Below are 24,194 nucleotides of genomic sequence, written 5' to 3'. Positions count from 1 at the left end.
TTTTTTTTTTTTGGTTAGGAGAAAAAAGTTGATAAATTAAATTGGACCGTGGGGGTGGGTCCCGGAATCCGGTGAGCTGGTTCACGCGTGTCAAATACTTGGGCTGTTTCAGATTAAAATTATTACTCCATAAAAATTATAATATATGCATAAAATACAAAAATTATCATATTATAATTTATATTCATATATCAAATATAAAAATATTTTTTAATTTTTATTAAAAATATATATTATTTTTTATCAAAATTTTAAATTATATATATTTTTTATATTATTTTTGTATCATATCTAAAATTATTTTATCTAATATATATTATATCACAACATATATAAATAAATTTATCATATGAACACTTATGTGGATAATTCTCTTAAATGATATATGATAGTTTTTTAAAAAATATGCTAGTTTCTTTTAATTACAAATTAAATAATTTTAAATTTATTTAAATATCAAAATTATTTAAATTATAATTAAAAATCAAATCAATTTAGAGATATATTTTTTAAAATGAAAAATATGAAATATGAGATTTCTTTTAATAAATAATTTTAGTTATTTATCAAATAACCTTATTTTAAAAATTATTTAATTATCAAAATATTTCAAATATGTTTAAAAATTAAAAATTATAAATATTAAGTTCATCCCAATTTTTTAATAATTTTTTATCTTGATTTAAAAATTTATTATTTTAAAAAATTTACGTAAAACATTAAAAATTTATGTAACTTTACGTAAGATTTTAAAAATTCAAAAAAATTTCATCTTAAATTTTAAAATAATAAAATTATCAAAATGATTATATCTATTTGAACTCTAATTATGAAATTTATGTTTCAAATAAATATAAAAAATTTAATAATATTTTTATCATTTATTATATCTATTTTAAATTTTAAAAAGTTAATTTAAAAATTATCTATTTAATCCTAATTACCATTAAAAAATTCTTTTACAAATTTAAAACTACAAATGTAATGTCCTATACATTAATTTTTTTACTTTTTCAATAAATTTTTTTCAAGATATATTATATTACTATTACAATTTGTTTTTTTTTTTGTTTATAACTTTTTTTTAGATATATTTTTATTGTTGTTACAGTTTTATTCTTATGAAAAATATTTTTTTTCAATTTAATTTTTTCTTTTTTTCACATATTTATAACATTTTTCATATTTTATATAATAATTTAGTCAAGATTACTAAAGTGAAAATATGTTAATATTTATTTTATTATTTAGTTTATCATTCATTAATATATATTTTTATTTTTTTAAGAAAAGTATATTTTATTTTTATTTGATATAATCTTACAAGTATATAAATATTATTGTAAACAAAAATATTCAAAGAAAAGATAATTTTTTTTGTTGTTTTCATAAAACTTTCTTTTTAATGACAAGTTAATATATATATATATATATTTATATATGTTATGAGTTTTAAATATGTAAATATAATTTAAAAATAAATTAATTTATATATATTCATATTAAATAAGTAAAATTATTTCGTGCATCGCAAAGTTATAATTTAATTTTCTTATAAGTTAACTTAAAAATTATATTAATAAGTAAAAAATTATTTAAAAATAATTATTTAAAAAATAAAATACAAAAAGTGTTATCATATCTTGCTTTATCGAAGGTTATTTTCTTTAATAAAAATTTATTATTTTCAGTATTTATTAATTATTAGTGATGACTTTGTTTAGATGTTATTTTGCTAGTAGTATTTAAATCTAACTTTTTTTTCAAAAATTACTATAAAACAATAATAAATAAATAAATAAATATCAAATGTATTTTTTATTTAGTGATGAAGGGGTTGGTTAGTAGATGAGATTGAGAACATATCAAACATGCCATAAGTAAAAAAATCATAGGGATGTCAAACAAAATATTTGAAGATATATTCAAACACTCAGGTCAGTCAAAAATACGAGAAAAAACAAGATAAATGATAGACTAAGATAATAAAAAATAAAAGAAAAAAGAAAGAGAATTGAGTAAATAATGTATTACATGCTTAATCTAATTCTTTTTTTAATACTTTACTGATGATGACGTGATTAATTAAATCGGTATAGGTAAGTTTTAATAACATGACAATTATAATATTCATTGATATTATTATTAAAATATAAAATAACGAAAGTTAAAATTAGTAACAATAAATAAATATAAATTCAAATAGTTATATATTTTATATAAAAGTTAAATTTTGCATTATAATTTAATTAAATGAATTTTTTAATTTTTGAGAAACATTGTTTTTTTATAATTAAAGAAGTTATTTATCCTTTGAATTAAAATAAGTTTATGTCCTTGCGATCCCTGTTGTGGCAAATGGTGTGAAATGTGAAGTATTACCGAAGGTTAAATATTTATACGGAGATTGCTTTGAGGCATATTACCACTAAACGAAGCATTCAGAGGTCGAGGAATGAAAATGGCCCATAGATATTGTGTTCGTAGAGAGGAGAATGGAACAGATTATTAGAGGTGTTTATAATTTAATTTTAATTAAATTAATTGATATAATAGATTTAATTTGATTAATCAATCGATTATTAAATTAATTTTGATTGATTATCAAAAATAACTTTTAAAAAATTTCAAATTTTGGTTAATTTTGGTTAATTTATTTCAAAAATCAAATTAATCGAAATATAATTTAATTAAAATATAAAGTATAAAATATAAAATAAATCACTTAATTTCATAATTTATTATAATTTTTAATATAATATTTTAGTATTTATATATGTTATTGAATAATTTTATTTAATTTATTTAAAATATAAAAATTAAGAGTTTAAAATATAATATAATTTAATATATTTATTATTTAATTAATTAAAAATTTAATAAAACCTACTAATTAACTTGAATTTAACTTAAATTTCGTCAGTTAATTTTTAAAATTTATAAATTTGATTTAATTAACGTAAATAAAATAATATAATTTGATTAATTCAATTTGAAATTAATCAAATCGACTGAATGAATACTTTTATAGACATCATATCTTTTTTTATTATGTGTTTAACTTAGGGGTGTCAATCTTACTCATATCCAATAAAAAATCTAATTTTTTATTCAAATAAATATAGGGATAGATATCACATTATGAGTATATGGATGGGGATACATATGATTTTAAATTCTTATTTAGTACGAGATAGAGATGAATAATATAGTTATTGTCCCGTATCAATACCTTACATATATATTTATATATATTTAGTTTATAGATTTTTATTAAATAATATAAATTATTATTTTAGATTAATTAAAATTAATATATTTTTATTGAAAAAATATATATTAATATATATTTATAAAGAATTACTTAAATATACAAGATAAAAAAAAAAAAAACTAAAAATTTTTTTAGCTTTTTGCTTTTTATTAAAAGTTATGGATATGGAGATTGTTCATATTTATTAAATACCTAAAAAGATGAAAATGATGATAAATTTAAAATATTTGTTAAATATAAATATAAATTTTAATATAATATAAAAATAAAAAGTTTTAAAAAAATTTTAGTTTTTATTTTTTATTTTTTTAAAGTTAAAATATGAAAATTATCCATACTCATTAAGGATAAAAATGAAAATAAATTTAAAATTTTATTTGGATAAGGGTATGGACATAAGTATAATATAAAAATCTATGAATGAAGATGGTCAATGCTTTACCTTACCCATATCTTACCAATTGACATCTCTACATTAATACCAATTGACATCTCAACATTAATATTAAGCACATTAAATGGACTTAAACAAATAAATAAGGTCCAATCAAAAAATAAAGTTGAGCTTAAGTTTCATCGTTAAAGGTTTGGATTCGGTTTAATTCGAAAATTAAAAAATAATTTTTATCATAACGAGACAAAGCTCATTTATTTTTTTTTTTATAATGAACGAGACCCATTTACTTTATTATTTATAATATAATAAAAATCTATTATTTCTTTATACAAAATAATGACTCAATTTTAAATTATATTTAACAAAATTAAATTGAACTTAAATTTAAATAACTCATAAATTCAATTAAAATTAATTAAATTAATAATTTACAAAAAAATAAAAAAAACTATTTTCCTTAATTTTAAATATAAATATTTTTGGGCAAGTTTAGACTTTATTATTACATATAAGAATGAATTTGGGCAAAAAATGAGGATCGAAAAATCGAAACAGAACGAATCTAAACTTACTTAAAATACTAAAATATCATGTCAGATTCGATCAAAACCCAACTCGACCTATGAGTAGGGTTATTTTGAAATTTATCATGTTTTTAATTAAAATTTTTAATTTTGTTATAATTTGATATCTTAATTATGTTATAATATATTTTAAATATATTTTAAATATGTAAATAATTAAATAATATTAATTTATTTTGTATACATTTAAATAAATAAAAATAATCTGTGCATCAAACTATCACAAACTAATTTACTTTTTTTTTTTAGAAATAAGAAAAAATTTAAAAACTTAAAGATGAGCTATATTCCAATAAAATTACATTTCGTAAGTATAAAATTCAAATTATAACATCTATAATTCTTTCATGCATTTTTAAATTATAATTTATTTTATTAAAAAATTCACATTCTTTTCATTTATCTTCAAACTATATCTTTTTTATTACAAAAAATCGAATTACCCAATTCCAAAAACAGGCATCTTGATAAAAGGTAAAAACAAAGCCTTGCAAGAATTGCTCGTGCATGGTCCATTTATAATCCATGAATAGAAAATTCCTTAAAATATTCAATGTAATATTTAAATTTTAAAAATTGTTAGTATAATATTTGAATTAAATTATAAATATGTTAATTAGTATAATACTCACTTGTAATATAAGTTACTTAAAATAATGACACATAAAGGACAAAAAATCTTCAATTAGCACAATAATTAATAAATTTATAATTTATGTATCAAATTAAAAATGTTTAAATTCATATATCACAATAAACATTTTACTATAGTTTAAAAGTTATTCATCATATTATCCATTTCATTAACAAAGGAACTAAGTAGAAATGTTCATGTATACGGCCAAATCAGATTCGGATCTAGTTCATATTTGATATTAATAGTTTATATGCTTATTTAAGTTCGATCTGACCCAAAATTTCAAGCCTTAAAATTTTCTCAAATTTAATCCAAATTTAAAAAATTAAATCTCAAACTCACTCGTTAAACTTAATTTGCATAATAAAAAATAAAAAGATGTAATTAAATTTAATTTAATGAGATTATATTCAATTCACATATAAGTAAAAAATAAAAATAAAAATTATATATGTTTTATTAAATTTAAGTTTTACTTTTATAAAATATTTATTTTTATTTTTAATTTATATATATAATTTACATATATATAAAAATAAAAAATTTATATGTATATAAATTCTAATCGAACTGGATCATATTCAAATTTAAATCTTTTGCTCAAAATCATATCCAAAATTTAAATAGACCTAAAAATTGTGTCCAAACCCTTTTAACATATTTTAATTTTTTCTTCAAATTCTCTCAAAACTTGAGTGGACCTTCAGACTTGGACGGATAACTTAGACTTCGAATAAATTTAGAACAGAGTTTTCTGGAATAACTTTTTCTATTCTTAAATGAAATTTTTTTTAAAGATGCATATATATTCAATTTGGACAGAGGAAAAAGCCAACATCTCAACTCTTCAGACTATTTTCATTTGTATAATAATGATTTCAGGCAACAAATACCAAGGAAAAAGAAAAGAAAACACCTGCACTTTGCATCAAACGCTTTTCTTTGATATGATTCAGGCATCTATACCTCAAAACCCATGTAGGATTTATATACATAATAATGATAAACTAGTAAGCTCCTCCTACCTTTGTAGGATGAAGGGCTACCTGCTGTGCATCAACACTGCTTGTATGCATTTCATGGAGACTACCTGAGTCACTTTTTCGACTTTGTTTCCACTGTTCGAATGGGTGGTGATGACTGTGATCCACCACCACCTAGAGCTGCAGCAGCAGATTGAACATGTGTAAGAAGATACTCGTATATTTTCTTCCTTAGCCGATCAATTGTCTCCGATGAAACATGGGGCGTCTCTCCTTCATCTTTGCTCGTGCTTATTTCGTCTAACCAGTTGTTCACACTCTTGAGCTGTGTCAACATGCCGGCTATTTGACCATTGTCTGATAAAGCAGATGTGTCCACGTCCGCATCCAAGAATTTCTCCACAAATCCTAAGAACCAATCCTGAGATTCCATTCGCAGCATTTCAGCCAAGTCAACAGCCTCATCCAGGCCATTTCCCCTTGTCCATTCTGTTGGTGGTTGGACCAGTGCCTTCGGACCAAGGCCTGAACCATCCCCCATTTTACGAAGAACACCCTGAGCTACAAGCTTAGAGCCAACTACCGGACGGCTTTTCGCTTTTGCAGAAGAATTCTTGGCAGAATTTTCTAGAATTAACATGCTTTGATTGGCAGGGATAGTCTTCTGGCTTTGTGCAGAAGCTGAAGAATGACTCAGCATTGGATAAGGTTCTTTGGTATACACAGAGATGGATGATAGATTGGTAGCCAATGCGGCTTGCACCCATGAGACTGCATATTTCTGTCTATCCGATGTGACCTTTCCTGCCTCTTCTGACAGGTTTCCTTCAGATTCTGGAGATGAACCGATTTGAATAGTTTTTGATAAAGAATCCGCAATCATGTGAGCATTATTCAAGCTCGCATGGAGGGTCAAGAACTGGTCCACTGCAGGCTGAGGGTTGTCCTCCTTGGCAGAGGTAGTAAGATCAGAATATAAGCTGCAAGACAAAATAATATACCAAATGTCATATAAGAAAGCAAAGAACATTGGAAAAAATTAAAACCTTGAAAACCTCACTCATTTAGTTAAAGAACACACAACAGTAAGAGAACAGAACTTATTTTTCGGGCATGGCAAGAGAAAGCTGACCATGCCATTACAGAGGAACCCACATAAACATTATGGTTCCATCCCTCTGCTTTTGACCTAAAGGACGGAGCAGTGGCCAATCTGACCATTTTGCTTATGGCATTAGACAATGCCAATGTATAAATTTTCTTGAGACAATCTGACCACTTTGAGATGAAATATGTGCCTATTACGTTCCTTAAGTGTCCCATTGAAAAACTCAAAGTTTCTTTTTCTTCACCCTTACCCAAAAGCAAGAAATTCTGCTGGTGCAACTCCAGAAGATCAATTCTTAATTCTCAGCTGTTTCCAATCCTGATGAAGCCAAGGTTTGAGTTGCTAGTCTATGATTGCTAAGCAATCAAACTAGAATGTTAAGACTGGACTTCACAGGTTTACGATGGAGATGAGTTTTAAAAAAAAACAACATGTAGGTTCCGGGTCAAGTGGTTGATTGTTTAACTTGCTACCTATAAGGCTTGAGATAAAACTGATGAAGTCCAAAGTCACTCTTATCTAGTACTACCTAGTAAAAAACAATTACATGGTTAGTTCCTTGCACCCTTTGAATTTGAAAAGCGAGACAACAAAACGAGAAAGGCCAATACATCTAAAGATCAAACACATTGGCCTTATTCTTTGCATGCAAGAACAACTTCATTATAACTATGGAGAAAGGCACCCAGGGGCCGAGAAGTGTTAGACCCTCGTGTTATCAAGTTTTTTACCTACACTTGCAGTCATTTGAACAAAATTGGCAGGGTATTGGCCACCCCATTCCATCTTATTCCCTCTTGAAAACAGTTATAAGAGCTACAAATTCCATCCCACAACCATTCACTCATTTCAAATTGCTCAAGCTTCAAGAAATTTTAGCTTTTTGACTTTCTTCTGAAAATCTTCCATTCTTCCACATATGCTATTGATAATAAGGTTCAACTAAAACAGAAGCCACCAATAAAAAGGAAATATAGGAGTCAAAGAATTAACCACACCATTCTAAGTTCCAAGAAACTAGATCAAACACATATAAAAAGAGGACAGAAACAATTGATCATGGAATGTATAGCATGAAAATTTTTCCATGAACTCTCGTTCTGGTGCAGCAATTCTAACCTGATGGACTCTAACTTTATTGAAGTTAGCACATTCTAGAGGTTTCAGTTACAAACATAAGTTACAACATGCAGATTGTTCAGTTGAGAATTGTGGTTTTTAGGATTTTACAATTTGTGTACAAATTAAAAAGTTTGACCAGGGTAATATGGAGAATAGAAATCCAGACATCTAAAAGATATTTAATCTTTTGAAATTAAGAGGGACTTAGCTTTTACTGCAAATTCTAATCGTTTTCTTTGCTAACATTTCTTTTCTTTTATTGTTAAATAGTCATACCTTAAACATCTAAGTAAGCTCTCTGAAGCAGCAGCCTCTTGTAAAGCTTGTATTGCTGCTGTTTGTGCTGCATCCCTGTGTTTCATGACCTCCTGTGACAACAATCACGAATTTGACATGAGGAATCACAAAAAGAACTATATATTTCACAATGCCAGAACGTGAATGACACTGTCAATGCAAGAAAAATAAACCACTAATGACAAACTATAACCCTTAAACATCAATTGATGGATGTTGTTGCCATGCAAAAGGTTGATGGTTAACCACATAGCCCAGTGATACTATGAAATCAACCCTTTTTACGACTGCAAGATAACCCTTAGAAGAGACTTTCATTTAAAAGCTAAGAATGTTGTCAAGATCCAAAGAGTCATATGTTCATACCTTTCCAAGCCTTGAAAGAGATGAGGGGAGTGAACCCCATGAAACACTTCCATCTGTCAATCTTTTATTATTTATCGGAACCTTAACCAAGTTCCCCAGGGCACCATTATTAGTTAATTCTCCAGATTTCTTCCCAACATAAGTTCTTGGCTTATTTGGTTTCTCTTGGTCATCCAACATTCCATTTGCCATGACTTTCTTAGTTGACACCTGAGATTTACTCTCCTCTTTTAATGACCTGGTATATGTATGGAGCTTAGCCTCCTCCTTGGATGATAACTTTTCGCTTGATGTGCTCTTTCTAGGAGCCTGGTATCCAGATTTCAATCATAAAGAAGAAGGGAAAAAAGTAGCTTGACAAAACAAGACCTTGAGACAATGCAGAAATCATACACATGTATTTTCCAAATTCTAAAACATTTTGACATTAAAGATAATATAGGAGGAGAAGTCATATTCAATGCTTAAACTTCTTTAATCGAATTCCAAAAAAAAAAAAAAAAAGATTGAATTATTCTGTGTTGCTTAGACGTTTCTACTTGCACTAAGCAACCACATCAAACACATATCAAGCACTTAAAAAATCGGCTCCAAATAAAAGGAAAACTAACAAGAGAATAAACAGACCGATGTCACACATGTATGACATATCCTAAACTTAAAGCTGAATCCAAGCATTACCTTGAGTTATATCCTTCAAGAAAAGCCAGTCCACAAATTGAACAATTAATATAAAACAGTAAAAAACAATTTACGAAAATAGAACAAATAGATTCTACTATCTCATATTTTAAACTTCCTTATGTTTTACTCAGTTAGAAGCAGCAGATCAAGAACAAGAAAACTTACAGTCGTGCTCCCAGATTCTCGCTTGGTAGCCCTCAGTTTAGAATGGTCCCTACCCTTCACTTCCATATTCCCTTCCCAGCTCTTTCTCAAAGCCTTGGCTCCTAATTCAATCCCTTGAACCAAAGTTTTGATCACAGGTACTTTTTTTCCAGTTGAACTCAACCCATGGAAGGAACTTACTTTCTCCACAGATCCCACCTTGGGACTTCCCTTCCTCAACCCCTTTATTTCAGCCTGATGCTTAATCCCAGTGGCAAACTTCTCAAAAGAAGTTGGCAATGAGTAACAACTAGTGGGGGAAGAAGGAATAGACCGTGAACTTAGTGCCTTCAATCTCCCCAAAGGTTCCTTCTTCACATCCAAACCCAACGCTGGTTTAGTCAATTGAGACTTTGATCTAGTCAAAGAAGACATTTTCTTATCCAATTGATCCTCTTTCACACCACCATTTGATCTACTCCCAACAGACTTCTCTTTCTCTCCACTGTGACCACTGCCTAAAACTGCTTTTGATGGTGACTTAACTTTCTCTCCAGGTTTTGAACCCAAGGCACTTTGACTACCATTATTAAGGAACCCAAGAGAATGAGTTGCAACAATATCCTCAGGGCTCCCTACACAAGGGTGTCGCCCAGGGACCGGCCTAACCCCACGGAGAATGGGTACCGGTGAAGCAGATTCTAACCGGTCAACATGAATAAACTGACCTAATTGGATCTTATCACTAAGAATTAAATCATCATGTTCATCAGGCAAAGATACATATGTAGCATGAGATGAATCTGAAACCTTAAGGTAAAAGCCTTGGTTAGGGAATAGCTCACCTCCTGCCAGTGCAGGAACTATACTCACTACTTGCAATAGAGATGACCTGTGCTCACCAGCAATCTTCACATCTGTGTTCATATGCTGTAAAAGCTTCAGAAGGACTCCTGGAACAAGATTTGCCATTTTGGGTGCTTCCAATTTACATTACTCTTAGAACAAAAACCCCAGACAAAGAAAATAAAAGATTCTGTATGAGAGAATAACAGAAACCTTGAATCAAAGAAATTGAAAAATAAAGAATTTTGGTCAATACCCAGATTAATAAAACAGCTTGAAACAAGGAATCAAGAATCAAAGATAATAAATTTGTTACCATAAAAAGGCTTAAGGTTTAAAGAGAGAAATAACTGTACAAGACACAAATTGGTGTCTGCAGCTTTTTTTGGCTCTTTAATATTAGTTTAACAAATAAAGAGAAGGAAAACAACAACTTAGACAACAACTCAACAGAGATTTATTAACAAAAAAACACATTAATCATAGACCCCCCTGAATTGTATTCAATAATTTTGTTGGTACAACTTGGAAAGAACAAAGGGAGAAAAAAATGAATTAAAAAAAATCTACCAAACCCAGATAAGAAAAGGCCTAAAGTAATAAATGATGAAGATGCCTATGGCAGTTTACAGAGAAAATCCCGCTCCAATATAAACTAACAAACCATTTACTTTCCAAAACCCAAAATGGAAATGGAAAAGAATTGCAAAATAGAAAAACTATGGGTTGGTTTTTCAGTCACGTAATGAAACCCAATCCAGCACAAAGAGTTTTAAAAAAGGTGACTTTTTAAGGAAGAGGATGAGAGAAAAAACAAAGCTTGAAAATGGGTTGCTGAAATTTTGCAGGAAACAGAGAAAAAGGTTGGACAAGAAAAAGAGAGTAACAGATTGGCTGGTTTAATCCATGAGTGACATAAAACAAGGGAGAGAAACAGAGAAACGTGTGTCAGAATCTGACACACTTTCAGATATAAACACATGCACAAACAATGTGAAGACAATGCTTGGAACCTGACCCCACTTAGGCTTCTGATTGAGTACCAGTACTATGGTAAATAAAAGAACTGATAGGATAAAGAAATGATTTTTTTTTTTTAGTCAGATGAAGCAAATAGTCAAATCGGTTTCAAGAATTCTTACAAGAACTGGATATGGCAGACAGAATTAAGTTATTTATAAATTCATTCAAGTTTTTTAATTAATATTTCAGTTTTTCACTAAGGTGAATTTTTTTTTCTTTCAACTGCTAAAAAAAACTGTAATGAGTAATGAACAACTTGGGCTTAGATTAACTTTTTTGATGAAGGAAATGAGTTCAATATGTATTAAGTTGTGAATTGCAATAGCAAAAAATTAGTATTTATATCCATTAAAAAATTATTTATGATAGAAATTTTTTAATTTTAAGTCAAAAAGTTAAAAATGTCTTTAAATTATAATTCAATATTTATTTAAATTATTAATATTTTATTATAATTAATTTATTTTTTATTTTGAACTCAATTAAAATTTTAAATGAATAGATTTAATTACGTGATAAATTTTAATTAATCAATCTCTAAATTATAAAAAAATTGTTAAAAGGGAAGAAAAAATAAAATAAAAATCTTTTATTTATTTTATTTATATATATATCAATTATATGTTATAAAAAAATTTATTATAATTGGTATTAAATTTTCATTTAAATAGATTTTTAATTAAATAAAAAAATAAGATCGATTGATTGTAATAAAAAAAATAAAGAGAGAGAATAAGTTATCTATAAAAATTAATCTATAAGCTTTTTTAATAATATTTTATTTTTGATTTTTTTTTAATACTAATGCAAGTGGTTACATGTGCAGAGAGCAATGGGGGTGTTACAAACAAGGTAATGGCTATCGGTTACCTCAAAAAAATTGTCACATCCCAAAATTACACTTATATATGTGTTACACTTGTCAGATTTTGTTGATATCAAAGTTTAAATTTATTATATCAATCAATATATCTAAATATAAATGTATTTTTATTTTATTTTAAATTTATATATTTTTATTAAATTTTAATTTATTTTAATTTTATATTTTTTATATTATTTTTATATCATATTATTATATTATATCTAAAATTACGGGTTTAATCAAATATAAGCAGTTTTCCCTTTTTTTTAATTTTTATTTTTATTAGACAATTTTATACGTAAAACTCTGAGCGAGATTTGAAGAAAAGTCGAATCCGTTGGGTCGAATTTATTATAATAATAATTTTTTTAATATTCAAAGTATTTATTTATTTTATATTTATTCGGAGGATTGTTTTATTTTGTCTTGTTAACATAAAAGATCTTATCAATTATGATGAATCAAAGTAATATAATGATATAATATAAAAATAATAAAAAAAAATTAAATGTGATATAATTTAAAATTTTAATAAAAATTATATATAAATTTAATAAAATAAAAAAATATTTTTTATTTTTTATTAATATAAATTATGACATGTATTTTTTATATAAATATAAAATAAATATATAAATTATTAATATTTTATACACGTTAATATATAAATTATTATGTCTACTATAATATAGATATAATCGATCGAGTTCAATCGATATAGCATTAGACTCGAGCTTAACTCAAAATTTAAGGCTTAAAATTCAATACAAATTCGATCAAATTTTATTTTGTAGCTTAAGTTTGATTTGAGATAGAAATAGAGTTCGTTCGATAAAATTTGATTAACATGTAAAAATAAATTTGATTTTTATATTTAATAAAAATTTGATTATTTATATTCGAATTTAAATTTGAGATATTTTATTAATTAAAATATATTAAAATATAAAAATTCGATTATATTTACGAAATACTTAAGTTAAAAATAAAAATATTTGAGTTACTCAACCTCGAATTAGATTCAATAATAAATTTAAATTTTATTTAAATTAAATCTAAATAATTTATGAATATTAATATATTATTTATATCTTTATACTATGATAAAAAAATTGGTGTAGCCACACACACAAAACCATTATCCAATTCAACTATTCAGAAAAAAATATAAATATTCTTTGTTTCTGGCCAGCATCCATGCTAGATTCTTCCCTTCTTATCTTATTATTTTTGTTCTAATTTTTATACAACAAATCTGATTTTGCAATAAAAAAAGAAAAAAGAAAAGGTTAACATTTTCTTTTTTATATATTGCTTTGGCACTACATTTTATTTTATAATGTGAATTTTTTAAGCAATGCATGTGGAAAAGAAAAAATTTTGAAAAAAAAAATATGGATTTTGTTTTTATGATCAATTGAAAAAAGATTCAATCTAAACAAAATTTAAAATATTTTTTTATCGAATTATAAAAAAAGTAATGTCAATTAAGCTTATAATAAAGTATCGTAAATGTCAATTAGTATGAAAATAATTATGTATGTGAAGTAAATATGAATAATTTACGATGATTTTTTTTTTAAAGAGAAAAAATGTACTGCATGTGAAAAGGTAATTTACAACAGGCAGAAGAGTTTGAAAATCACTGTGAATCAAAATGTGAAACCTGCATTGCTGTAAGGAAGCAGGAAACAAATGCATTTTCCTGCAAAGCAAACAGAAAATTATTGAACCCTAAAATAAAATGATAGAGACTCTCAAGTCAACTAGAAAAACAAAAACAAAGAGAGAGAAAAAAGGGAGTTCCAAACAATCATACTGCAGCCGCATCTCTCTTTCATAGACTCTTTTTTGACGTTCCCAAGTCAAAAACTAGTAGTACGATTTATATATATATATATATATATATTTAAAGTTTTCAAATTTTTTTTATATCATCGTTTATTATAGATTAATAATATTCACTCATTACAGATTATAAGCAAAAAAAATTTAATTTAAGTGAAAGTATTTTATTAATAATTACGGAGTCATTAAAACCTCAAGAACCAAGTCAAAAATTAATGGTACAATTTATATATATATATATATATATATATTTGTCTGTTAGATTATTTTAAGAAAATTAAACTAAATTAAAGATTAAAACATTCAAAACTTTTATTATAAAAAAATTAATATTATGAATAATTTTTAAATATAATAAAATATTCAATACGATACATATATTTTAAAAATTTTTAACATGATACTTAAATTATAAATCTATTAATTAATATAATATTTAAAAATTTATTTATTCGTTAAGAGTTTTTATTTAAAATTAATCATGTTAAAATTAAACATTGTATTAATTAATAAATTTATAATTTAAGTATCATATTAAACATTTTTAAAATTTATATACCACATTAAATATTTTATTATAATTTAAGAATTATTCATAACATTAACTCTAAAAAATGCAAATTCATTTTTTTTCTCTTTCAATTTTCTTCTTAAAAGGATGGAAAAATATGAATTATACACCATTTACTTCCTTCCCTATTTCCATTCTACCAAACATAACCTAACATCAATTTGTCATTAGTAAAGCAATTAAAGCATGATTATTTTAGTACACATAAGCAAATAGTTGCTTAACGGAGTTTTGTAAACAACACTATCCCTTCACATTTAATCAACATTGTGGAATAGAAAAACCATTGGATACTTTAGCTTAGATAATCCTAATACTAATAAATTATATAAATATAAAAAAAAAACACCAAAGTTTTACCTAAACATTTTATCTTTGAGGAAGAAGAGAATCCTAAGTGCTTTTTATTAATATATCAATGGGTTTAGATTAATCTATTCATAGGTCGAATCAATTCAAATCATATTGTCCTTTAAAGTTTTTTGTTCAAGGTTTAGTTTGATTTAATTTGAATAAATATCATTATTATTTTAAAATATTTTAAAATATATTTTATTTTAATATTATATATTTTTTCAAAATAAATTTTTTATTCATTAAACAGTAATTAGGGTAAGACCATATCAAAGTTTTAAAATTCACATTTAAAGCTTGGCCTAAACCAAACCAATGGGAAATTTAGTTTAAATTGGTTTCTTGTTATTTATTTTTAGTAAGATTAATCTAAAAATATATATTTTTATGAAGAATTTGGAAGCATAATACATACAATGATTATAATACAATTAATCAATCACAATTTATAATTACGTGAGGCTTATCAAAATTTTATAGAAAACATATATTTATAAAAAAAAAAAACATTTTAACTATAATTCTTTTTCTACAATGATATAATTGTCCAATCATAGTCAATAATTAAGTGAGGGTTCACCACTTATAAGAGTGAATTTCACATAATATTTTGATAAATCTTACACAATTTTAAAATATGATTTATTGATTGATTGCAATATAATTATTGTAAGTAATATGCTTTTCATTTATAAGTGATGATGACCTTTCTATAAATTTTTATTTTGATTGAATAATAATAATATTATAATAAAAAAATTATAAATGATATGCTCCAAAAAAATTTAATTGGCATTCTAAAAGTTATTGAGTGATTGAAAAGGGAGAGCTTTTTTGTTTCATTCACCAATTAGATTTCATTTCCATGCAATTGGTTTTTCATTTGGCCGACACAAGGATTACTCACTGATTTCTTACTTATTTTTTTCTTGGAAAATTGTTTCAAATTATGAAATACAAAAAAAAAGAAGCAAAGAACAAAGCAATTGTAATTAAAAAAAATGAAGAATATATACTAAAGAGTAGTAATTAGAATTTGTTTGTCTTAAAAGTTAATAAAGATAAAGTAACAAATTTTTTATCATTGCCCACTCTAATCATTATTTAGCCAGCAATCTTCAAGCAAAAGATTTTTTTTTTCTTTGAATTGGCAAAAGATTCAATGTTAGTTAAGAAATTAATTCACAATAAAAAAATAAAAGCATTTTAAATAAAAAAAATCATTTATTTTATAAAAAAATCAAATTTGAGCTCAAGACCTTGTTTAATACTACAAAATTTTAAATCATGATGTATTAACTTAATTTTCTTAAAATTATAAAAATGAAAATGTAAAAATAATAGCACATTTTTCTCCCTTATGAAAAAAATTATGTTTGATATTTTTTATATAAAAAATTATTTAACATATTATCAGTTAAATTTTTTAATTCTACAAACGAAATTAATACGATGATATATATCTTCTTTTTATTTTTTTAAAATTTATTTTAAAAAATATATGTTATTTTATTAACGTTACTTATGAAATTAAAAAATTATACTGATAATGTATTTAATAATTTCTCCTTTTATTATATGTTCAAAAATATTTTAAAATTTTACTTAAATTTAATTCTCTTAGTGATAAATTAAAATATTCAAAAAATATATAAAATAATACAAATTTAAAGATAAAAAATAATAAAATTATTTTACTCAAAAAATTTGTTATTGATGGCAGAAACACTTTTTTTATTATTATTATTATAGTTTAACATTGATAAAAACTGCTTTTGAATGCAAGACCACTTTCAATCTGAATGTTAAAATTATTTCGTAAAATTGATAACTAATTAAAAATGTACCAATATTAATAAATAACAATTATTTTAAAGAAAAAAATTAATGAAAAACTGTAATCTTTACGTCATTTTCAGTTAAGAAAAATCATATGATGCTCTGTGATCCAACCACCTGAGATTCGTAGGGTCTCATAAACATTTGTAGGACCACAGACACAGTGTCTCTAAGCGTAAAATCCATACAAACGTCGGCTGCTGCAAGAAAACAAATAAAATCAACAAAATGTCGGCACGATTTATGCTACAAATTTTTAACCTAGTTTTTTACTTTGTAAATATATTTTTTATCTTTTTTATTATAATATTTTAGTTTTTTTTTTTTAAAATGATATATATTGATACTAATTGTTTCAATATATTATTTTAAAAATTTTAATTTAATATAAATATATTTATAAATATATATGAATTTATATATAATAATATTATTAATAGTCTGTGAAAAAAATCTATAAAAATATTTTTGAAATTAAATAAATAAATTTAAAAGTACTAAAATAATATTACCAATTTATTATAATCTTTTTAATTAATTAATTTGATCATACTATATTTAAATAAATATTTTTTAATGTAAAAAATTATTAAAATAAAAACAAAAAGAAAAAAATTAACAATAAAGAGATTAAAAAAATTAATTTTGATTTCAAAATTGTTAAATTTTTAAAAAAGTACAAATGTTTTCTTGAAAGATTAAAATATTTATGATCTTTGATTTGAAAAAATTGTGTCAAAACATGTTACATTTAAAAACAAAAAAAATTCAACTTTCAAAGATTATTTTATCCATTAAATTTATTTTTATTAGATTAAAAATAATTAAACAACAAAAAACAAATTAAAAATATATTTCACATTCATATACCGATGGAAACAAATTAATTCATCAAAACTAACTGAAATCAATGAAAATAATCGGTATTATTCAATATCAAATTTGGTACAAAAAACCAACTTTAAGTGTACCCTTTTTTTAGTATAACTAAATCGTATTGATTGACACAACCAATACTAAAACTAAATTAACAACATTGCCTTTGACCTTGAATGTTTCTATAACACTTAAGAATTTCCTTCATGCAACAAGGACAAAATCCAGATCTTAGGATTCGAATAATTCTTCATAAACTTGTAGGAAACAGGAGATTCATTTAATCTATGTTGATCCGATTCTTCATTTTTCTTGAAATACCTGTATCTGAACATATTCGTCTCTGATGCTTACTTCCCTATTCTGAGTAAGAGCATTTAATAATTTCAAATTCCAAGCTTTTAAATAGATTAGCAAATTAATAGCAAAATATTCTTCCTCTCAAACAAGAGGATAGCAGTTCAATGAAGACAACAGATAAATTGCAACATTTATATTCTCTGTTCAAATATCATCAAATCAACCTTTTAAAACTGTTGCTGAAAGCCATTGCAACTACTAATTGAGGCGAAGCAAAACAATCGACAAAATTTAATTTGCATCAAGATTTTCTAAGAAATTGCAATGGAATATAAAGAGTAAACACTAGAAGCTTCACTTGAATTTCTCCCCCTATAGTGAAGGAAAAGACAAACCAGTTTTGAGTTTGGATTGTGTTGTCTGATCAATTATTGTATGCTTTTTCATTTGTCTTCACAACAGCCTGCTGAGAGACTTGATAAGTGATTTCAAATTTTTTCTTGTTGATTCATCACCCGTGAATCCCAGTATATCAGAACTTATATTCTGCAATGGTGAATGAAGAGAGAGATGCAGGACAGATGAGAATTTAAGATCTAAATAAAACAATTGAGTTATTTCCGTTAAAAGTAATGCCAATAGTGGGATAAGTAAGATCTTACCTCGATATTCTTCAAAGTAAAAATTAGAGTATAAACTGATTTTTGAAGCAATTCGGTGTTCTCAGGAGTCATAATGGATGAATGCACCCTTCTGCACAGAAAGGAATTATAGTTGTAAGGCAATAAATTTAAGATGAGAAAAGGGAAGCCAAGGCAAAAATCAAGGGACACATCTTGTTTTCCACATGAAGCAAGAGACTTTGTTTACCTCATACCATAATTAGAAAATTCAAAGTGTGCATACCTATGCTTCCAAGTTACTATTAATTTATCAAATTCAAGTCACATCATTTCATGATGAGATTGATAATTTTAAATTCGTTGCTCCAGATTCAAGGTTTCTCAGAGTAGCAATCGGGATCATGTATGAGGTTCAGGGCACAACTGCACAAAACTGTAGGAGTAAGCATAGATAGCTTGGTGGCTGGAGGTTGAGCATATCGTCCTTCGGTTTCATGGGACTACAGAGGCTGAAGAAGATGAGGTGGAGGCTTGAAACATTAAGAATAAGGGTGATTGTGGCAGTAATATAATGCTAGCTATTGATTACAGAGGTAAAATCATAACAATAGTCCATAACATGACATGGAGGCAGAAAAGGACTATGTAAAATGTAACAATTAACATCATTGTGTGATATATTTCCAAACATTACCCAGAAAATAAAAATCATCAAGCACCAGTAGAGTTTTTATCTAAAAAATAAACTTTTTGAATTGATGCTAGAGAAATGACAAAGATATTCATAACTTGTTTACTTTGAAGTTTCATAATATTTTCTTAAAATAAGATATAAGTGACAAGATTAAAGTGCCAACTAACATGAATTAATATTTAGGAACCCAAAAATTAAAGCCAACATTATGCTACAAAGCGTGACAAAAGGCCCGTCGATTCAAGCACTAAAGAAAGCTGATTAACTTCATCTCATAGCTCAAACATCTACAGCCAAGTATGAAACACCCAGACAAAGCACATAGCACAGAAGAGCTCGGACCAAAATAACTAAAAATTAACAATAGTAGCATTTAGGCCCAACTGATCCAGCCAAAAGCTTAGGCATTGGATTTCAGGTATTATGTGGCAACAGTCTTATGGCATGGCATCTATATCCACTGTTTAACCTGATAGACAAACTAGATACAAATGTTAGGAACTCCCCAATCCCAAGTCTTGCCTTCTTGCTCAGATCCAAAATTACTAAATAGCTGCCATCCTCATACTTGAGTGATTTGCAAAGCCGGAGGGCTAAGAATAGCTGGGCAAAATCTCAGTTCAACTTTGATTCAGGGATAGGATTTGCTCAAAATATTTTCATGTGAAATGATGAAGCAATGGCAGGCTGGGGGGCATTGGTTACCTGGCAGGGCTATTCCAATTTTCTAATTTACCCCTTCAAAAATTTGCCATCTTTCAGCTCCCACCATTTTTCTCAAGCTTTTTTGTTTAACCTCTTAACTTTCTAAATTCTTTACATCCTTTACAAATCCTTATAGTTTTTAAAACTTTTCTATAATTTTTTCCTCAACACACATTTTTTTTTTATCTTTTACATGCTTTGTTTAATTTCATCAATATAGACATATAAATCATCCACATACGTAACTTCTAGTTTTTATTTTGGAAATTCCTTTCAGCATTTGATTTTTTAAATATATTTTTCACTTTAACAGCAAATAATCAGGAAAAGGAATATAATCATTCTAATTGAACTAAATTCGAAAATTAATTAAAATAATTAAACAAAATATATTAATTTAACCATTAGAATTTTGGCCCTATTGAAAAAAAATCTTGGATCCATCCACGTACGTGACTGACACCATATCTTACAAGCCTGGTGCAGTCTAGATACCATGACACAAATTTCATGAGCTTTTGGATGGGATCCTTTATCTTAAAATAATTCTTAGTTATAAGCATGTGAGGGTAACGCTTTGTAACAAGCATATCTCAATCAAATTATAACCAAGGGAGAAAAGAGAAATCACCTTAAATCCTCAGAGGCTTGTATTAGGCTTCTGGTCAAATTCTCAACCTCCTTAAGCAGACCACTACCATGAACCTCAGCCAACAAAGGTTGCATATCTTCGGCCATGGCTTCAATCTGAAACATCACTACATCAAATTCAAAATTCTGAGCATGAGAATCCATCAAAACTTCAGTCTGAAGTGTTTATCCAGTCAGTTAGCCAGCAGGGAAACACATAAGACATAAACTCTACAAGGAATCCAAACAATGATTATGGACAATTTTCCAAGATCTAATTCAAGGAGGAAATTCTAACGCTACACGATCATGAATTCCAAGTAATGCTCTCCGTGTGAAATCATTAATATGATGTTAAAACTTTTACCTTTATCTAGTTTTTCCTTCAGGAGAGTGGCTTGCTAAAGCAACAATAAAAAAATATTTCTGTAACTCTATCAAAACAATTTAATAGATTTTGATGTTAACATAACAATTTTAATCTAATTTTTTAACTTTGTCTGATCCCTTCCCAACCAACAGAACTCACAGAAAAAAGATTAATATAGCAGACCCAAATCACTTCTTTTGGGGTTTAATAGAACTTTCAACATTACAGTTTAGAAGAAGAAATATTATCAATGACATAAAATGTAACAAGGCACGTCACACCTTTGTGAGCAGGGGCTTTGCATCCTGGATGACAGCAGCAACTCGTTCAGCAAGAGCATAGGTGTTAGCAATACCAATTTCCTCAATTTGACGAGCAAGACGGGTGACTATCCTTACCAATGCATCCAGACTTACCCCTTGTTCTCCCTTTATCTTTTGCCTATCACATATAATTAGACCTTCATTAGGACAGTCTGCATCAAGAGGTCCCACTGAAGGTGATGGAACCGGATCCCGAGGTGTGATGTCAATCAAAGTTTCCATCAGAAGACCAGATTGGTTCACCTCAATCAGTGAATTTCGAGGAATAATAATCTTATCATCTTCAACCTATGAATGGTGGCAGCAATGTTGGTGCATAAACAAACCAAAACAAAATATTACAGCAAAATCATTATACTGAAATGTACCTCAACAACTGCTTCTATACTTTTCAAGGAGGGATTAACACGTACAACATTGCCTACAGTCACACCTCTAATCCTTACAGGTGTTCCAGTGCAAATACCAGATGCCTGAGCAAATTCAAACACCACCAAGTACTTCCGGAATTTAGAACGTATCAGAAACCCCCTCAACCAAGCCAGACTAAGTGCAAGAAGTACTGTACCAGACACAATAAACAACCCAACCCCACCTTCCCAAATGCTTCTACGACCAAACCCAAAATCACTAAGTGGACGTAATGTTTGTCTCCAAATATTCCGAGGAATATCTAAAACAACAGCAAGTGGATTCAATTGCTCTGAAGAAGGAGGTGGTGGAGCATGTTCAGTACCAGAAGTCATAGCTCTAACTTTTGCCAACCTTGTTCTTGGTTTTGGAGGAATATATGGCAAAATTTTTGGAGAAGAATGTGGGATGTTGGTCAAAGTTGAAGACAACATAGATGGGGATGTTGAAATCTTGAAAATTGTAGTTCCAACCATTTTCGGAAAATTTGAAGCTAAAGGCAATTAAAACTACACAGTCCAAAATGCTATCTATGCTATCCTTTTTAGCTAATTACAGAATGAAACAAAACAAATTCTCTCTAAATCTTCTGCAGCTAAGACTTCCATTTAACTGAAAAGGCAACACAAATGAGATTCCATCAGTTAAAGAAAATTCCACTTCCTTGAATAAAACAAAACTGAATTTAAATTAAATAATTAAAATACCATCAATTACATTGGAAAAAGCAGAAAATCAGGTTAGTGACTCTTAAACATTGCATGAAACGCCACTTAAAAGCAAAAAAAAAAAGGGGGGGGGACCTAGCTTGAAATTGAAAGAAACAACTCAAGTTTCTATTATATTCAATTCAGTCCTTAAGATGAAAAAGAAAATTCACAATTAACTGGAATAGTACAATTACGAGCCACGATAATTGTAGTTCACATCAACTTAGTTCACTAATACTAAGCTAAGATTTCACAGAGAGAAGCTAAGTTAAAATTTTGAACATTCACAGTTGATATATCTTTCGATATTCTTGAAATTTAAAGATACCAACTTTTTCTCGGTAACCAAACAGATCAAGAACAAGATTTAACGTTGTGTGAGTGAGGAGTGAGTACCTTCTGGAGCTGGCTAGGGCTTTTCACTTGACGAATCCGGAGGCAATAATTCCGACATTTTGTTGGAAATGAAACAGAAAAGTGCAAAACCAGGTTTGAGAACTTTCAATTTTTTTAATTTATTTTCTAGATACTGTAAAAAAATGTAATGACTAATCAGTCCTCAATTTAGTTAATATGTTTTTTGTTTTATGAAAACATGGGGGTAAATTGGTGATAACATTAATAGGCACAAACAAAATGTGAATATTGTATAAGCAGGCCATATTTTATTTTATTAAAAATATTTATATTTAATATACAGTTAATATATAAATGTTATATATTATTATTATATCATAAGTAATTATATGTTTAAATATAATTAAATATTTATAATTTCAAAAATGTTTATTTTTAAAAATTTTAAATTTATTAATAAATGATGTGACAAAGACTATAAAATATTGTATTAAATATAAATCTATTTATTAATGAAAGAATTGAAAATTATTGGAAACATTGAATTTTACAAAAACTTTTAAAAGTTGTGATAATTTGAATCTAAACATATATAAAAATTATACAAATAAAAGATACAAAGATAATATAATTTAAAATTTTATCAAAATCATAAATATATTTAATAAAATTAAAAAATTATATTTTATATTTTTATATCGATGAAAATTGTGATAACTGATTTTTCTATAAAACGCGACAACATAAATTATTAAAATTAATTTTTTGCAAGAATTTGTTGATTTTGCAAAATCTTTTCTTGGATATTTAGGTATTTTATAAAATTTCATACAAATTGTTTCATTAATTCAATAAATAAATCAAATAGTACCAATTTTAATGTTTGAATTCACATAGAAATATTGATAATTTATTTTTACAAAAGAACCATAATTTAAAAATAGAAAAAAGATTATAAATAATTTCAAAATTGTTAGAGGCTAATCATCTGATATAATCCTTAAATTCAAAATATTAACAATTATATATATATATATATATTCACCTAACATAGGTAAAAAATTTAAATTAAATAAACAACATTTAAAATTATAATATATTTCATTAAATTTAAAACTAATGTAATTAAATTGAAAATCTAAATACATTCCTTTAAACCATTCCAATTTCATAAATAAATCTAATAATTTAAAACACAAAATAATAACACGTAAACGATATAAATAAAAAAAAAACAAAAATAATACAACTTA

The 24,194-nt window shown here is 26.2% G+C and overlaps 2 protein-coding genes across 5 annotated transcripts; both read right to left on the bottom strand.

Annotated features, from left to right (window-relative positions):
- Nucleotides 1-5,718: 5,718 nt before the first annotated feature.
- LOC111287655 (protein CORTICAL MICROTUBULE DISORDERING 2-like) lies at nt 5,719-11,329 on the bottom strand. Its single transcript, XM_022878330.2, has 4 exons — nt 9,618-11,329; nt 8,769-9,077; nt 8,382-8,473; nt 5,719-6,855 (listed from the first exon to the last, which is right to left on the bottom strand). The coding sequence occupies exons 1-4, from the start codon at nt 10,566-10,568 to the stop codon at nt 5,988-5,990; spliced, it is 2,220 nt and encodes a 739-aa protein (XP_022734065.1). The 5' UTR covers nt 10,569-11,329; the 3' UTR covers nt 5,719-5,987.
- Nucleotides 11,330-17,849: 6,520 nt separating this feature from the next.
- Nucleotides 17,850-23,144, bottom strand: LOC111288420 (protein TRIGALACTOSYLDIACYLGLYCEROL 2, chloroplastic-like). 4 transcript variants are annotated; one of them, XR_002690097.2, is made up of 7 exons: nt 22,981-23,135; nt 21,832-22,486; nt 21,422-21,751; nt 20,772-20,887; nt 18,781-18,871; nt 18,514-18,664; nt 17,850-18,181 (listed from the first exon to the last, which is right to left on the bottom strand). XR_002690097.2 is itself a non-coding variant. In XM_089758971.1 (6 exons), the coding sequence occupies exons 2-6, from the start codon at nt 22,348-22,350 to the stop codon at nt 18,572-18,574; spliced, it is 1,146 nt and encodes a 381-aa protein (XP_089615097.1). In that variant the 5' UTR covers nt 22,351-22,486; nt 22,981-23,139; the 3' UTR covers nt 18,297-18,571. The 4 variants fall into 4 exon arrangements, 2 of the variants coding, with proteins under 2 accessions (XP_089615097.1, XP_022735036.2); XM_089758971.1 differs by lacking the exon at nt 17,850-18,181 and having other exon boundaries at nt 18,297-18,664; nt 18,781-18,868; nt 22,981-23,139; XM_022879301.2 differs by lacking the exon at nt 17,850-18,181 and having other exon boundaries at nt 18,297-18,664; nt 22,981-23,134.
- Nucleotides 23,145-24,194: the final 1,050 nt, after the last annotated feature.

The sequence above is a fragment of the Durio zibethinus genome, chromosome 4 (genome assembly GCF_047325235.1).
Source record: "Durio zibethinus cultivar Kanyao isolate XHJ-2024 chromosome 4, ASM4732523v1, whole genome shotgun sequence".
In the NCBI taxonomy this organism is placed as follows: Eukaryota; Viridiplantae; Streptophyta; class Magnoliopsida; order Malvales; family Malvaceae; genus Durio; species Durio zibethinus.
The sequence above is the reverse complement of the archived record's forward strand: the minus strand, read 5'-3'. Positions and strand labels throughout refer to the sequence as shown.